This window comes from Meles meles, chromosome 4 (genome assembly GCF_922984935.1).
Source record: "Meles meles chromosome 4, mMelMel3.1 paternal haplotype, whole genome shotgun sequence".
Lineage (NCBI taxonomy): Eukaryota > Metazoa > Chordata > Mammalia > Carnivora > Mustelidae > Meles > Meles meles.
This window is the reverse complement of record NC_060069.1, coordinates 113,432,832-113,451,192: the sequence shown is the minus strand read 5'-3', so window position 1 is coordinate 113,451,192 and position 18,361 is coordinate 113,432,832. Positions and strand designations below refer to the sequence as shown.

The following is an 18,361-nucleotide window of genomic DNA, read 5'->3' as shown; positions in this document are numbered from 1 at the left end:
GGGCTCTCTGCTCTCAGGGAGCATGCTTCCTCCTCTGTCTCTGCCTGCCTCTCTGCCTACTTGTCATCTCTGTCAAATAAATAAATAAAATCTTAAAAAAAAAAAAAAAAGACCCTAGGATCATGACCTCAGCGACTGAACCACCCAGTTTAATTTGATAGAACAATTACAACCTACATAAAAGTAGACTTATCATTTGGCTATGTGACTTTAGACAAATTACTCTCTTTGGCCTCAATTCTCATAGCTAATTAAAAAAGAGGATAATTCTGCGTTGGACTGTTGCAGGGATTAAGCAAGATAAGTGACATAAGACGGCGCACCATAAACGTGTTTTAAGGTTTTTGTTTTTGTTTTTTTTAAAGTTTTATCTATGTAAGTAATCTCTACACCCAACATGGGACTGGCACTCAGGACCCCGAGATCAGCCCTACTCTCTTCTAAGCCAGCCAGGAGCCCTCACAGCCCTCCTTTTTTTTTTTTTTTTTTTTTTTTCCTTTTTTTAAAAGAAAACACAGGAGATCCAAAAAGACCAGAATGAATAAGCCGGCTCGCTTTAGCTGTAGTCACACCCTGATCTACAGAAACCTTACAAGATTCCACCAACGTTTGCAGAGTGGTGTCCCTACATCTCCCCCACTTCTCTGGACGATAAAATCCTAAGTAAGCTCTAGCCCTAACCAGTCCCTCATAAACACGCAGTCCAACCCTCCCCGCTCTTCGTTTAAAGGCGACTAGCAGATGATGTCACATTCACTTCCGTTTCCAAAATGGCCTCTTTCCACTTTCAGGGCCGCTCTACGCTGCTGCCTCGCTGGCTAGCTCCGAAACTCAATGGTTGCTGGGCGGGGCCGTGACGTCCTTGGCGTGGCTGCAGGGGAGGCCGCGGCGGGGAAAATGGCGGACGGGAAGGCGGGAGAGGAGAAGCCTGAGAAACCGCAGCGAGCTGGAGCCGCCGGAGGTGAACACAACCCCAGCGTTGCGGGCTGCGTGGGATACTCTGGGCCTTTCTTTGAGGTCCCCGGGGTGGGGGGTGTAGGAAGGGGGCGAGAATGGGCGGATCTGGCGCTCACCCGGCCAGGTGCTGGGCCCAGACGAGACCCGGGCACGCCCGGCGCGGCCCTCTGGGATCCGGGCCCACATCGCCTCCTTGCCGGGGGAGAGCCGGCCACTGTCCGTCACCTGCTGGCCCCACCGGAGGCCCTGCTTCCGAGGAGAAGGGATATGGGTACCAGAAAGGGGGACGGAACTCGGGGTGGGACCCGGAGCGGCAGTGCAGGAGCCGCCACCGCCACACCGGAGACGCACAGCACACAAAACACACACGCGCACACACACAGTGGGAGTCACCGAGCAGTGGCTGCAGGAACTGGCCGCAGGCCGAGTTTCCGACGGTGCTGGCTTCTAAGTTACACCTAGGAGTTACTTGGCTTCTCCCTTTTCGCCGAGGAGGTGGACCTCGGCCTTTTATTTTCAAGCTGAATACTGACCCTGTAACGGGATGGGTCGAGATGGAGGAAAAGAATGCCTTTGCCTGCCCGCTTGTTTAAACTGCGGGCTCTAGGGTTAGGGTTTGATTGCCTTTAAAGTGTCTGCTTTTTCTGAGTTAGGCTATTGCTGGCTAACCTCATGACAGATATTTAGATGGCTTAATAGGCTAGTGTGACTTTTCCTGTATTTTGTTAACGATGCGAACTCGGGTTACAGCTCTCTTCCTTCTATCCTCCACCCCCATAAATTTGGGCCTTGTGCATAAGGGGAAAGAAGCATCTCTCCAGGCCCCCACCCCCCTTTGTCGCAACAGGGCAAGTAACTTAACACGTGCGAGGTGATCATAGTATCTTTTTAGAACGTTTTAAGTATTATTCTCTATTCTGACTCCCTCAAATCTTATACCTGAAATTATTTAGTTTGAGAAAATATCGAAGATTAATACCATATGAAGGCAGTTATTAGGACGTTACTAACATGACGTTTAATGTGAATTGCCTGGGAACAAAACTGAGAAAAACGTAACGTTCAGTTACTTAATTAAACAGCAATTTAAACCGTATAGTACCATCTCATTAGGGTTGTTTTTTTCCCCTCAAAAATCATCTGGGGTATTATTGAGTAAAATGATAAAAAACTAATAGTTTGAGGAAAACCAAAGATCTGTAACCTAAAGAAACAATCTTAACTGGCTTTCAGACTATCTTTTAACTTTGTAGAATAGCTTTTTAAGTGTCTTGAGAGTACTGAAGATGTGTTTAATGTGTTACCAAAATGTACCTTAAGTGTCAGCATAACTGGACAGTGTAATTTATCCATCACCCTTTCAGTTAGGGGTAATTAACTCTAGTATGAATGTTGATGTTTCTATTGTAGCATGTTTTTGTGTGCGGGGTAGTAGTATAAAGTTAACTTGGATGATATAAAAAATTATGGTATCCTTGGTGGTGATTTAAAATAAGTAGTCCCTTCATAACTTTGTCGTAATATGCCTTCAATGTACCTGCCTTAACAAGAAAGTGCTGTTTTGCATATAAATTGATTTTGAATGTCAGATAAAAACATGTAATACTGTGGATTTGCTGAATTGCTAATTTTGTGGCAAGTTGGCACTATTTTGAAACACTCTCAGGTTTGTCTTAGGGTCTTCCTGAGCTGATTTTTAGCTCCTGTTGAACAGTCCAGTAAATTGGGAGTGTAACTTTTTGTAAATAGTTATGAATGAAATGTCAGTAAGAGAAGCTATGTACTTGAACTTGTTCTCATCTTAAAGAGGAGGATAATGCTAAAGATAAGGCTTTCGGCAGATTTTATTCTCTCTTCAGCTACATTTTTGTGGCTCATTGAAACAGAGGTCTTAGAAAACTGTCCATATCAAAATCATGACCATCTTGTGCTATTTTAAGCTATCTGAGAACTACTTTAATGAAAGTGACATTATGCCAGCCACTAAGAGGGTCTTGACTATGTTCTCATTTAAGCTGAATACAAATGGATCATGAAGGATATATCCTTATGGACTTAAACTTTCTTATTAGGAACTTTTTTTTTTTTTAAAGTAAGGTAACTTTGTCCTCCAAGGGCACCTTTCCTCTCCTGCTACTCAATGGAAAAGAAAAAAAATGCTAGTACCGTGTGTCATTTGATTTCACATTAACTACACACTTTGTTAGCTCAGAGTGAATGCAAACTAGGTAAAAATCCCTTTTATTAAAATATTCCTTGATGAAGAATCTAGTACATTTATATAATTTTATGCATGTTTTGCTATAAATTGTGATTCTCTTATTTTTAGAAAACTGATCACGTATTTACTCATTCTTTAAAATATAAGCCATGTTGCCAAGAATTTTCACATTGCTAATCCATGGTCATTTAAAAATTTTATTTTCCATGGTCAAAAATACAAAGATCCCATTAAATAAATTGAAAACAACAATTCTTGATTAAAAGCCCCAAATGCTAAAGTGTAGTACATGTTGTATTTAAAGAAAAACACTTTAGGGGCGCCAGGGTGGCTTAGTAGTTAAGCTTCTGCCTTCGGCCCAGGTCATGATCCCAGGGTTTTGGGATGGAGCCCCACGTCGGGCTCCCTGCTTGGCGGGAAGCCTGCTTCTCCTTCTCCCACTCCCCCCTGCTTGTGTTCCGTCTCTCGCTGTCTCTCTTTCTGTCAAATAAATAAAGTCTTTAAAAAAAATAAAAACACTCTAATGTACCTAGAAATTAAGGTTCATGTTTAGTGATTTATTTCAAAGTTCACATTAGGTTGAAATAACTTTTCTAATGAACTCTGTATAGAATTGTAGAATCTGTAATAGCAGTCACATTGATAATAATGTAGATTTGGCTGTCACACTTTTCCATTTTCATTGCTTACTCCATTTGCTTTATTTCCTAAGTATTTGGTATATTTTATTACATAATTGTTAGAGGAGGATTACCTAAAGATAAAATAAAAGTTCCAATCCATCTGACACATTGAGCCATTTAAGGCTAAGTAATGAGTACTAATAGTACACCCACCTTCTTCCTTCACTCCTTTTTCCCTCATCTCTTCTCTGAAGTGTGGATATTTTCAAAGCTGTTGTGTATTTACAGTGGCTTAAAAAAAAAAAAAAAGGAAAACCCCAACAAACTTCTTTAGAGTTGAACATAGCCAGTTATTTACTACATCCAAAAATAATTTGCTGGATCTGGAATCAGTCATGTTTATTTATTTATTATTATTATTATTTACGATTTTATTCATTTATCAGAGAGAGAGCGCACAAGCAGGAGAAGGGGCAGGCAGAGGGAGAAGCAGACTCCCCACTGAGCAAGGAGCCCCTTGCAAGATTCAATTCCAGGACCTAGGATCATGATCTGAGCCGCAGGCAGACTCTTAACTGACTGAGCCACCCAGGCATCCCTGGAATTAGTCATGTTTAGAAATAAGCTGTTAGGCATAGTATGTTCCATTTCCAGAACGGACCTGAGATGTGGGTGGTCTTAATAGATTGCCTCTTAAGGTGACAAGAAAGCAGTGTGAATAAAATTGAATTGCTTCCAGTTGATTACTTAATTAGTGGTAGTTTTCCCAACTCCCCTGTTCATTCTGCCTTTCTACAGCAGTGTCTATAGAAATTTTCTCTTTAGCATCATGTGATTGGGAATATAGAATTGTGTTCCATATATTATCACATACTAACTCAGCCAGTTGTCACTCTTTTTTTTTTTTTTTTTTTTAAGATTTTATTTATTCATTTGACAGAGAGAGATCACAAGTGGACAGAGAGGCAGGCAGAGAGAGAGAGAGAGAGGGAAGCAGGCTCGCTGCTGAGCAGAGAGCTCAATGCGGGACTCGATCCCAGGACCCTGAGATCATGACCTGAGCCGAAGGCAGCGGCTTAACCCACTGAGCCACCCAGGCGCCCCCAGTTGTCACTCTTAATGGTATTAATATTATAATGAGATTAATGTTCTTCACTTTGTTTATTATTTATGCTTTAGTTTTTCTAGATTCTTTGTTCCAGAATTATTTTCTGGGTAAAAGGAGACCTAGAATTAAGATAGGTTGTTTTTTTTTTTTAAAGAACTGGAAATCTTGACTAATTATGCATAGCTCTTAGGTCACAGTTCAGAGAACCGAGTATACTGCAGTCAAGACTGAATGTTCTTTATGCTATTTGTTTTGATGTTTTTCAGAGTTTGTGTTTGCACAAAACTTGTTCCTTAGTGTATACATTGTTTCTTTATGTAAATGCAGTGCATTTCCTATATATTTTTATGTGTTCCCATATATAGAGACTGCATTTTCAATTTTAGCCAGTCACAAAGAAATAGTTACCATTGTTTAGGTTCTACAGTAAACTCATACTTGATTAAAACTTGATAAAAAACTTAAAATAATGCTTTTAGTTCTAAACTTAGGTTTTGAAAACACTAATGTTGGCATAATACGGTCTTTTTTTTTTTTTAAGAAATTCTAAATTAACTTTTTTTAAGATTTTATTTGTTTATTTGAGAGAGAGACCATGGGTGGGGTGTCAGAGGGAGAGGGAGAAGCAGACTCCCCACTGAGCGGGGAGCCCAATGTGACTAGATCCCAGGACCCTGAGATTATGACCTGAGCTTAAGGCAAACACTTAACCTACTGAGCCTTTCCGGTGCCCCTAGAAATTCTAAATTGATTTCTGTATTTCAACTATTAAATATTGATCTTACATCCTTCAAGTGCTTTTGTAATTGTATATTTAAATAAGTAAATGGCACTTCCAGCAACCATTCCAGTGCTATCTTTGTCTCCTAAGGAAATCCCAAAACCTCTAATCCTGCTTAATTCCTCCCCTACATTTTATTACAGCTTTCACCCCCTTCCAAAGTGAATAAAGAGTTCTGTTATCTTTCCTCTAAACAAAATCAGATGTTCTGTTCAAAGTGCTTATTAATCTAGAGACCTCATCATTCCAAAATTATATAGATTGAGAGCTATCACTTCTGGATTTTTTAATCTGTTACTTGTCCATCTATTTGTGTTTGATTTTGCACTTTTCCCCCCATTCTAGTTGTTCTGTTAACTGTTGTCAGGGCTATTGCTTAGAGCATCGTCTCTTCGTAAATAAACTGTTTAGTGTAGCAGAAAACATTCTATAGGGCAAATTGGAGAAAGAAAATAAAATTTTTAGTCCACCATATTTCTGTCTTACCATTCAATATGTTCTTAAATAGCTTTCTAGTGTAAAAGACCAAAGATACTCAAGATGCTAACTTATTTTGTCACTGATTAATACAAATACAAGCAAAACCATCTTGTATTCCAAATTTACATATGTATGGCTTTATTTGAAATTTTAATGAGCTCATCTTTCTTTCTTGAGAAAAAGTAGTGTGTAAACCTAAACCTGATTGCTAAAATAGGTGATAATTAAGGTTTCAGAGTAGAATTAAATCACATAAGAGGGAATGACTTGATGTCTTCCTTCAGTTTCCTTTTCAACTCTAAAAATTGTGTGAGAGGTACGTGAGGAGCACATCACTCAAGAAACTTAGTCCAGGCTCTATTAACATTGTAGTTCTTGTAATAAGCCATTTATAACTAGGTATTTTGTAATAACTAGTAGTACATAATTGAAGAACGCCAGATTTATTAATCAAATGTATTATTCTGTGATGTGACCAGTTGCTCACAACCTAGTTTGTGCAGAACTTACAGACCTTAATTTCTAAAAAGCAAAATCCCACAATTATATAACTTTTGTAATAGTGTTTAGTTGAAGGGTCTTAGATTTTGTGAACTCTGTGTTTATAATTTTAAATTGCTCTGTATTTTATGCTAGTTAATTCATGGGAGCCTCTTCTACTGCCACACAATCTCAGTTCCTGCTGTATACTCTAACAAACAGTGGAAGAGACTGTTGGGTCAGTAGGTGACAACTGCAGAGGTATCTTCCTTATAACGATGATTTTTGAGGTTGCTGCTCCCATCAATCTGCTCAGTAAAAATAGCTCATCTTGGTAAGTTGTTTCGACTTCACCAGGACCTGAAGAAGAAGCAGAAAAACCTGTGAAAACTAAGACTGTTTCTTCCAGTAATGGAGGGGAAAGTTCCAGTCGCAGCGCTGAGAAGCGATCAGCTGAAGAAGAAGCTGCAGACCTCCCAACAAAACCTACAAAGATCTCCAAGTTTGGATTTGCCATAGGTAGTCAGACGACAAAGAAAGCTTCAGCCATATCCATCAAACTTGGATCAAGTGTGAGTTGTTATTTTACCTGTATGATGTTCAAAATGGGACTTAAAAATTTGTTTCAGGAATCTGCTTAGAGGGGATTATGGTAAATTGAGTCTTAAAAGGTACATTAGTGCATGAACTTACATGTAAGTTACATGTAAGTATTTAAGAAGTTACTAGCTCTGCATTCAAGAATGGTGTGGATATATTATAACTCAAGAAAATTTTTTTAAAAAAGGTTTGGAATAGGAGAAGGAGTAACTATATAAGGAATATACGGTTTATAAAGTAACAGCTTAGAATTTTTCCAAATTGAGCAAAAACTTCTGAAAAATATTTTCAGAAAGAATTTGTTTATTTTTCTTATCTTTCAATTCTGGTAATATTAAAAATAATATCTATAGAAATCAGTACTAGTGAGGTATTACTTAATAAGAACTTCCTATTACTTTGGAGCTACAAATGGACATTGAGCCATGTTGTCCTATGATAGATCAACTTTTGAGTCTTTGTTTTAAATATAAATCTTGAATTAATAATTACTAACCATGGAGTATCTGGAAAGTTTTGAAATACTAGATTGAAACATGAAGTTTCTAGGTTTGACTATTTCTGACCTACAAAAGTGACAGTTTCTTATGTTCCAACCACATAGATCTTTAAGAAAAAAATGCTTAGTCTATTATTGTTAGCTTTAGAAAATAGTTACATTCTTATATAAGGAGAATAATCCTAAGATTTTTAGGATTATGGCTTTTGAATTGTTTATTCATATCTGTTCTGTGAAAATTAATGTTCATTTGCCAGATGCATATAGCTTTATTTGTGTGTTTGATGTTTCATTCAAAGATCATAAAGATATAATGTGGATCAGGTTTCTGCCAGAGTCAGTGTGTTTGAGTTACACTTCTAAGAGCTACCATTTCTCAGAACTCCTACTCCCACCCTATGTTGTTTTGCCTTTATTTTCTTCCTTTCTTTAAAAAATTGATTCTGGACAAAAGATATACTGCTTTTAACTTCATTATTTCATGACTTTTCTTCCCATTTGAGTGATTCTTTCTGTTCAGTCTTTTTTTAATGAAGTTGCATAGACCAACTGCATAAATATTTGCAGGATTTTTTTGATAGTCATTAAACATGTATTCTCATATATACCTTCATATGGATGTTACTTTTGATAACAGATTTTTCCGTGGTCAGCAGCCCCTAAATTAGATATCCAAATCCCTACTTTTTCTAAATCATTAACATGATTTAGTAATTGCTGATCATTTTAGATAGAAGGATTTTGTTTGATAAAGCCTATTCAGTAAACCTTTTAAATCTTTGGAAAACAAAAACCTGTTTTTACCAGGTAAACTTTATTATAAACAGGGTCATCTTGGGGAAGTGAGTTTTAAGATACAAAAAATAGCTGAAACTATTGCTTTTGATTATAAAATATGAAAAGGCAGTTGATCAACAGGCACTTACTTGTGTAATCTGTTGTATGTACATCAAACACCTGATGTATTTAAGAGAGTAAAGGATATTTCTAGAGTCTCTATGCATAATCTCCAAGTTAACATTTTTATTCCTTCAAAAGCAAACATTTATAAAAAAGCGTTTGTGTTCTAGAAGAAAGAGTGCTTCATTTTGTTTCAGTAGATCACAGAAGATTTCACTGATGAGGTGGTGTTTTGAGTTAGGTTTAACTGTAGACAGGAGGCAGAGGGCATCTCAGATAAAAAGAATTTTGTGCAAAAGCAGTTTATATGTGAAGCCATTCAGGAAATTGTAGTTGGAAAGTGGTATCCAAATGTAGGGGTAGAAAGCCCCCCAAATAAGACCACAGAACGGAATCATAAAGGACTTACATAATATAGTTTTGTTTTATTTAGGTTCTAGCAGAGCTATGGAAACAACACAGATTTTCATTTTAGAAATAATCATTCTGGTAGCGTTATAGAGGATTAGAGGGAGGAAACACAGATGGGGAGATATTATTTCTAACAGTAGTTGAGCAAGTAATGCTAAGGGGCCTTAAGTGTCAGTAGTTGATGGGAATGCAGAGGGAGTTGTAGGTCTTTCAGATAGAGATTTAAGCAACAAGACTTTACAATCAAATGCAAGTTGAGGAAAATGTTTTCTGGCTTGGGTACTTAGAACATTGTGAAACTAAAGTACCCATTGGGGCTCTAAGTGGAGCTATCCAGTAGGTATGTTGCATCCTATTTGGGGCGGACATAGGATTTGGTAGTTAAAACTATGGGAGTGAATGGAGTTGATTAGCGAAGTACAGAGAAGGAAAGGAAAAATCCCTAAGGATGGAATCTGGGGTTTCTGTCATTTAAGGGGGGATCAGGAGGAAACAAAGAGGGAACAAAAGATCAGAGAATTAGAATAGCTTCTAAAAAGCATTGTCAGAAGTCAAGGTAGGAGTGTTTCAAAAAGTAGCTGGTGATTAGTCAAAAGTGGTGCACTGGTTATTGGTGATCCTGTAGAACCAAGGTCACCCAATTCTAGGCGAGAAGCCATGGGGCAGTGAGAGGAAACCAGATTGCAGTTGTTTGAAGACAAAATGGATGATGAAAGGATGAAGATAGTGTGGACAACTGAACTCAGAAACTTAGGTTAGATAGAAGAGAACCATGTTTATAGGCTACAGGTAGAAAGCTAACCAGTAGAGAGCTGAGTCTTGGTGTCTTTTATGTTCTCAAGGCACACTGCACTTCATTTTTTGTTACTGTGGTAAAATACTACTAATCATTTTCTTTTACCTTTTCCAGGTACCCCTTAGCTAAATGATACTCTATATCCTGACTAGAAAATGTTTTACAGGATGAAAGTAAATGGACATACAATTAATAGAGATAAAGCTACCCATTGATAACCAGATTTTTAAAAACAAAAAATGGATTTCTTTGAAGTTTTTTCTGAGTTCCTTACTATAGGTTTCTATGAAAACATAAAATCAAGTCTTTGAAAATAAGTTATTTGTATCATTAAGCATGCCTGTATAAACATTATATGATACTTTTTTTAACATTATGTGATACTTCTTAATGTGTTTCTTCTTCAGAAGCCTAAAGAAACTGTTCCAACGCTTGCTCCAAAAACCCTTTCAGTAGCAGCAGCTTTTAATGAAGATGAAGATGTAAGTCAACAACTAGTTTTGTTTATTTTACTTCAACCAGTTCTTCAAGGAAGATGTTAGTGTCTGATTGTAGGTTGTATTAATGGTACTAGTGAATTTTCTTTGTAATTCTGAACAGTTTTGTGTGTGTTGAGAGAGTGTGTGTGTGTGTGTGTGTGTGTGATGCCTACAAAATCTGCATATTTCTATTGATTTTATTTTCTTGTAGGATTATTTAAAATACTGCCTTTGGGAGCAGTCAAGTTAAGAATCAAATCAGCAAGGGCTTCTGGGTGGCTCAGTTGGCTAAGTGTCTGACTCTTGATCTTGGCTCAGGTCTTGATCTTACTTACATCCATGAGTTTGAGCCCCACACTGGGCATGGAGCCTTCTTTAAAAAAAAAAAAAAAAAGAATCAAATAAATGCTTATTATGAAGAATAGTAGTACACATATGTGCTAGGAAATATGTAGGGTCCAAAAACAGAAATTTAATGCCGCTGTCTTTAATAATTCTATAGTTGGAGTCTGCAGTGGTGACATCGTGCGTGCATTCAGCTTTGAAAAGGCAGCTGTAATGCTTTCTTCTGGTATCCCCAAGAAGAATAGCAGGTAGTGCAGGTGATTCTGCTAGAAGTCTATTCAATAAGCAGGTGTTCCAGAGTGAGCATGAGTTGCTTATCTGCTGTTCCCTTAGGCAGTCCTAGTTTCCTTATGCCTCTCACAGTGTCCCTCTCTTATGCTTATCAATAACATATGATGTGGAATGTTAAGCATCATTTTGACTGATTTTTCTCTTTGGTTTCTGACTTTAGAAACTAACCCTCACTTAAAATGTGACCCCATTGTATAACAGTTAAGTATTAACAGGGTACATGAGCAATTGCTCCCAAAAGCAGTATGGTTAAGAATTAATACATTCTGGGGCGCCTGGGTGGCTCAGTGGGTTAAGGCCTCTGCCTTAGGCTCGGGTCATGATCCTGGGGTCCTGGGATCGAGCCCCGCATCGGGCTCTCTCCTCAGTGGGGAGCCTGCTTCCCTCTCTCTGTCTCTGCCTGCCTCTGTGTCTACTTGTGATCTCTGTCTGTTAAATAAGTAAAATATTTAAAAAAAAAAAAAAGAATTAATACATTCTGAGGAGCATACTGTAGACTGAAGTGATTGGGAAGAATATATAGAGAAGAAATAGGAGTTGGATACCAAAACATTAGGCAGCATTGTGACAAACCTAGGACTGCTTTTATAAGCTAAGAATTTTAAGAGCAGTAAATACATAGCAGCTGCATTTGACTGGACTGGAGATTTCTGTGGAGAAGTTTGGGCAAGGATGACTATGGAGTGATTGGAGCCCAAATGAGGTAAAGAATTACTATGGTTATCAATGTGTTCTTTGGACTTACTCATTGTACATATTGGAGTGATTTCCATATGCTAGGCACAGTGAGATTATAAAGATAAATCAGACATGTTTCTCTAGGAATTCAGACTAGCAGAGCATAAAATAGTACAAAATAAAAATCAAAAGTATCTGAAGACATAAAGTAGTATGGAAATTCGGGGAAGGAAGAGAGTCTGAGTAACTAGATGCAACAGCATGGAAAGACCATGACCACTAGACTGGCAGTGGGAAGACATGGATTCTTTTCCTGTCTTGTCTAGTTACTAACCAGTAGAAAGCCTGTGAATAAGTCACTTTACCTTTGGGAGCCTTAGTTTTTCAGCTGTAAAATGAAGGCTCCGTTTACATCATGTATTTTTAAACTACTAAGAGTTCTGGGATTCTATGGAAATGTCTCAGGAGCTTCTGTGGTGTTAGGTGATCCCTAGCAAGCATGACTCTAGTCTACTGCCCTCTTTTTCACTCGTAGCTATTCTTAGATTGATACTTAGGGACCCAAATAAGATTTTATTGAGGAAAAGAGTATTTCACCCCCCTCAAAAAAAGTTTGAAAAATACCAATTTAATAGTATTTAATGTTTTCTGTCATCTCTAATATTCTTAAGAGACTAGGTAGCTTTTTGGTATGTATAGAATGTATAGGGAAGGACATTATGGGAGAAGGGAACAACATATGCAAAAGAAGAGAGGCTGGAAAAGCTCCTGCATCATAGTACTGGCTTTGAACACCTAACAATTTGGACATCTTTCCCCATAACTTTATCTTCCATATATTCCTGTGAATCATGTGATGTAGTTATTCCTATTCTGCAAATGGAGAAATTAACAAATTGATGGTGAAGGATATAAACTTTAACTTGTCTCTTAGATAAAAGAATGTGTGCATGGTTTTTCCTTTTTATGCAGAACATAGTTAAGTAACCTTGAATATACATCAGCCTAAAGTATGTTGGACAATGAGGGCATCCATTTAATTAATTTTGAAATTTAAAAATATATTTTTAGTTGTGGCCTCCTTAGTCTCCTTTAATTTGGACAATTCTTGGGTCTTTCTGTTTTATGGCATTAACGTTTTTGAAAAGTTCAGGGCAGTTATTTTGTAAAATGTCCCTTAGATTGAATTTGTGTGATGTTTCCTCATGATTAGATTCATATTACTTACTTTGTCAGGAATACCACAGAGGTGATGCCAAGTTCTTACTGTATCATATCAAGGAGCACATGTCAATATGTCCCATCACTGACAGTGTTAACCTTGATCATTTGGTTAAAGTCATGTCTGACAGGTTTCTGTACTTTTCAAATTACTGTTTTACCTTTTGTTATTAAAATTTATCTTTGGGGATATGCTTAAAGAATACATGGGCGTGGGGTGCCTGGGTCGTTCAGTCCTTAGGCATCTGCCTTCGGCTAGGGTCGTGGTCCTGGGATCCAACCCTACATAGGGCTCCCTGCTCAGCAAGAGACCTGCTTCTCCCTCTTCCACTCCCCCGTTTGTGTTCCCTCTCTTACTGTGTCTCTCTCTCTGAGAAAAAAAAAAGAATAGGTGGGTGTTGCCTGGCTGACTAAATCGATAGAACCCATGACTCTTGATCTCAGGATTGTGAATTCAAGCTCTGTGTTGGGTGTGGAGCCTACTTCAAATTAAAAAAAAAAAAATTAAAATAAAAAATTAAAATTTATGGGGCGCCTGGCTAAGTTAGTAGAACGTGTGACTCTTGATCTCGGCATTGTTAAGTTTGAGCTCCAAGTTGGGTGTAGAGATTACCTAGAAATGAATCTTTAATTAAAAGAAAGGATACATGAAAATACATAATTTTTTAAACACTCCCATGAGTGTTAGCATCCATTGATGATTCCTGCCAAAATCTGTTATTATGAATGTTTGCCAAATGGTGATTTTTCTCATTGTTTTACCTCTTTCACATTGTCTCTTCCTGTAAGGAAGAGCTTTCCCTTATTTATGTAAGTGTAGGTTTGTGGATTCTTTATTCAATAGGCAGTAATGCCCAAATTGTCTCAGATTTGACCAGGAGAAACTCCTTTAGTCTAGATCTTAAGGATACTCTTTTTAAAAAGAATATTTAGGGGTTCCTGGCTCGCTCAGTTAGTAGACCATGCATGTCATTCTTCATCTCAGGGTCATGAGTTAAAGCCCCATGTCAGTCATGGTGCCGAGTTAAAAATAAAAAGAAGCTCACCAGTAAAATTCATACATAAAAATAGACCTATAATGAATTTAACTTATCATGTATCTTTTTAACATCTTTAGAAGTATGGAAAGAATGACCTTTAAAGATACCTTTTTAGTAAAAGGGACATTTTTAGAAGGAGCAATACCATAAAGTTGTTAAGAATCTTTGCTTGGAACACCTTTTTTTTTTTTTTTTTTAATTTATTTGACAGAGAGACAGGGATAGAGGGAACACAAGTAGGGGGAGTGTGAGAGGAAGAAGCAGGCTTCCTGCTGCTGAGCTGGGAGCCCGATGGGAGATGGGGGACGTGGGGGGGGTGGAAGGTGGCGGCTCCATCTCAGGACCCCGAGATCATGACTTCAGCCACCCTGGTTCCCCAAGAATCTTTGCTTTGGCATCCAGCTGTTTTGCTATTTATTAGCTTTTTAACTTTGGACGAATTAACCTTGTTTACCTCACTTTAAAATGCCTAATGATGGTAATTATCCTTACCTAGTAGGATTATTAGGGGGTTTTTTTGTTTTTCTTTTAAAGATTTATTTGAGAGAGAGAGAGTGCAAGTGAACTGGCAGGGGAGGGGCAGAGGAAGAGAATCCCCAAGCCAACTACACCCCCATCTCCCAGTGTGGAGCCCAACTCAGGGCTTGATTCCACCCAAACTGAAACCAAGAGTCAGATGGATGCTCAGTGAGCTGAGCCACCCAGTGCCCTGAGGATTGTTAGGGGTTTAAAAGAGTGCATATTAAAGCACTTAGCACAATGTATACTGCATAGTAAATGAATGGTTTGAGTTCTAGGAGGTCTATTTATGCAAAAGTCAGCACACTTGAAGATCTGTGTGTTTCTTTTTAAAATGTATTTAAGATACTTTCCTCCTTTTACCAAATTTTATAGTATTGAAAATGCTAGAAGACTTCAATACAAAATTTAGTATTATTAGTAATTAAGTGAATTTAATAAACCTGTAATGTATCATCTTTTTTTTTTCCTCCAGAGTGAGCCAGAGGAAATGCCTCCAGAAGCAAAGATGAGGATGAAGAATATTGGAAGGTATATATTTGTTTATAAAAATTATAAAGAATGATCTTTTAAAATGAACTTTAGTGTTTAGGCTTTTCTTGCATATTTGGACAAAACAGTTTTGTTTTGTGAGCTATCAGTGATCTTATTTTCTCTCCTGGAAGGGGAAATTGAGTACCTTATGAAAAAATAATAATTCTAAGAATATTTCTTTTCAAATACATATAATCTGTATTTTCTTCAGATATATTTGAGAAATGTTTCTGATCTAAAATTTAAGTTTTTTCACTATTAAAGGCTTTCAGTCATTCACCTGTCATATTTTTCTCTACATTTAATCTTTATTGTACATGCCCTTTTTTCCTTTGTAATTAACTTGCCAAATACCAAAATAAGACAAGTATTTTCATTTTTAATTTTCCCCCGTGGTTCTTTTGTCATGGAAATAACATTAATATCAAGTTAACATTATGCCCATTTTCTTGTCTTTGTGTACATAAATAGGTAACTTAGAAGCTAGTAAGAAAGTCCGGATATAAAGCAACCCGTAGTTTGTCCCCATTTCTGCCAAATTATAAACTCATAGAGAACCAAGTCCATATACAAGCATCCATATCAGACTTTGGGTCTAGGATTCAAATAGGAACAGTCCCAGTGACTATCTACGTACTTTCCTTTCATACTGGAACCTAAAGTAAGAAATACATCTGACCGTGTAACCCAGTTTAAACACCCAGTTTGTTTGTTTATATATTTAAAAACATATCAAAGAGGTAAAATTGAAACAAATCTATTACATAAATCCACAATGACAATGACCCTTTTTATGTGTTATTAATATGTCTTCATGTTTTTCTTCTATTTCATTTTTTATAGGTGCTGATGGCAAGCCATCAGTTGATTTCATGACCCTATTAAAGGGTTTCAAGCAGCAGTTTTAAAAACTGTTGTGGTTGCCACCCTTAGCTAGCTATATGTCAGAATCACCTTAAGTGTTAATTAAACATGCTGGTCTCCTCAGACCTACTGAATCTGAAATTTTAGGACTGGGTCTTACAGAAAGGATATATATATATTTTTAAATCTCTAGGGGCTTGTGATACTCAGCCTCTGTTCATAATAGGTACTAAACAAATAAGTTTTGAATGAATTAAAAACATGACCTGAAAGGCTTTATGTAACTTTTAAATAAATTTCCTATCTTTTAACACAGGGATACACCAACATCAGCAGGACCAAACTCCTTCAATAAAGGAAAGCATGGTTTTTCTGATAACCAGAAGCTCTGGGAGCGAAATATAAAATCTCATCTTGGAAATGTCCATGACCAAGACAATTAAATGATGTGTTGAAATTGGGGTGTGGGGTGGGTGTAAAGTTAAAAGGAACAGTTTCCTTTTTTAAAGAATGGTATAAGACTATCTTTGGAGCCGCCTTTTTTTTTTTTTTTTTTTTTTTTTTTTTTAAGATTGAGTGGTACACTAATAAATGAGAGTTTGAAATTAGAGGTAATTTATGTTTTATATACAGATTTCAAGACATTTGCTAATTTTGTAGTTTCATGTGATTAGTTTCCAAAGGTTACAGATAATAAAAAGTCAGAAATGGTACCTTTCTAAGAATTGCATATTTTTTTAGACACAACTATTAGCACATTAAGAGGAACGCAAAAAGTTATCGTCTATTAACCTGCAAGCAATTACTCTCAACTCCCTTATTAACCCAAAGTGTCTGGCTCCCAGGAACAGCCTTATAGAGAGGGAGTATTGTATTGGGAAGAAAATGTTACTGGCGTATGACTGAAAAAAGTATGTTAGATAAAGGCTTTTGTTTTTCCCTAATGGGCATTTGTTTTGTTTCAAGTCATTGTAAACTAGATATTGCATTGCTATCAGTTGGTACAGATGCTTAGCTCTTCAAAAAAATTTTTTTTAAATTTTATGTAAATTGTTGAGTATTGGAAATAGCCCACTTCACTTTAATGGGTCTTGTCTACCTTCATCAGTCTTCAAAGACCATTTGCTACCAAAGTAAATCAGTATTTTGAATGTGCTTCTCTTGGTTTTTGTTATTAGCTAGTTCCTGTAAGCATTTCCACCAGATCTTGAGGCAAATCGTAAGGAAGCTGTTTCTTTTAAAATACAAACCACCACCAAAAATTTAAATGTACATAACACTTAAATATTTGGCAGTTTTTATTCTTAAAAGGTAGAAACACCAAAAAACAACATTGTATGAAGATGAAAATGAGAAAGATGCACTTTCTATGACTTCGTTTAAGCTTAATTTAAGTTACTAACTTGTGAAAGCAAATTTGATTTGAACTTAATGCAAGAATTCTTACTTTAGTACAGTAATAATGGTTTATTTGAAGTCTATACATATTAACCAGTGGCCTCTCAAAAGCACATTTTAGGTACCGAAGATAAAAAGAAAGAAAATGCATCTTTAAACATATCTTATGGATTCTTTGACCACATATATGTTGTTAGATCTATGTATTGTAGGGTTTTTTTTAAATTTTTGTATAAATTATTTTTTAATGTGACAGTTAAACACATCTTTAAAAGCTTAGTCACAGATAAAAGAAACAGTATAATGATTTCTTTGGATACTCCTTCAGTGCTTAATTTGGAGGCAGCTTCAGACTATTTTATTGGTGGTAACTACTTGCTCAGCTCTTTTAATAGGTAATAACTCCAGAGAAGCAGCCTGTATATATATATTCCTAACATTTTGTTCATTTGCATTTAAGTTTAGAGTAAGCCCCAAGTAAAACAATGGAAATGTATATAGAACTATTAGTTCTTACATGATTTAATTATATCAAGATACATGAATTTAACTTGCTTTAATGTAGGCAAACTTTCCACTTTTGTCCATTTTACTGCTTATGTTAAAATAACATCCCTCTCCTACTTATTCTTTTCTTGACTCAAGTGAAATATTAACCCAAGGTCAAGATGGGAGAGAAACGACTGAGATGAATGTCTTTACTAAAATACCAATAAATTTGTCAAACTCTATAGTGTTCTTATTTTCTATTCTATGTAATTGTTACTGGGTTTTTTGTTTTTTTTTTGTTTGTTTGTTTTTTTAAAAAAGAGAAGAGCCAGTTATGATTGTTGCTCTTGCCCAGATTGTTGGCCAAAGTAATGAGAAATTTAAAATTAGTATTATTGGAGTCTACCTAACTTAGCACATAGTTCAATAGCATTATAGTATCTGGGGTTGGAAAAGACGTAATCCAAATCTTCCCTCTCCTTCACTGCCAAAAGTGTTTCTGTCCTGTGCTGTAGAAAATCCTGCCAAGGCATATCTTTGAAAATCCTTAAGTGTTAGAAGGTATACATAGTGTCTACCATCCATTGGCTCCATGTCATGTGTTCGAAATGTTTATATGGCTGCTGCCCAGTAGGTCAGGTCCTAGT

At 36.7% G+C, this 18,361-nt stretch overlaps 1 protein-coding gene across 1 annotated transcript; it reads left to right on the top strand.

Moving 5' to 3' along the window:
• The first annotated feature begins 843 nt into the window (after window positions 1–843).
• On the top strand, window positions 844–16,549 carry LOC123940596 (PEST proteolytic signal containing nuclear protein). Its single transcript, XM_046003523.1, has 5 exons — window positions 844–961; window positions 7,008–7,222; window positions 10,264–10,338; window positions 14,905–14,960; window positions 16,144–16,549. Exons 1-5 carry the CDS (start codon window positions 898–900, stop codon window positions 16,268–16,270), a joined length of 537 nt encoding a protein of 178 aa, XP_045859479.1. The 5' UTR covers window positions 844–897; the 3' UTR covers window positions 16,271–16,549.
• The last annotated feature ends 1,812 nt before the right edge of the window (window positions 16,550–18,361 follow it).

Bases quoted from the DNA above. Each gene is read 5' to 3' on its own strand.
- LOC123940596 (XM_046003523.1), top strand. From the start codon at position 898: ATGGCGGACGGGAAGGCGGGAGAGGAGAAGCCTGAGAAACCGCAGCGA. The intron at 962-7,007 runs GTGAACACAACC...CGACTTCACCAG, and splicing joins GCGAGCTGGAGCCGCCGGAG to GACCTGAAGAAGAAGCAGAA. The intron at 14,961-16,143 runs GTATATATTTGT...CTTTTAACACAG, and splicing joins AGGATGAAGAATATTGGAAG to GGATACACCAACATCAGCAG.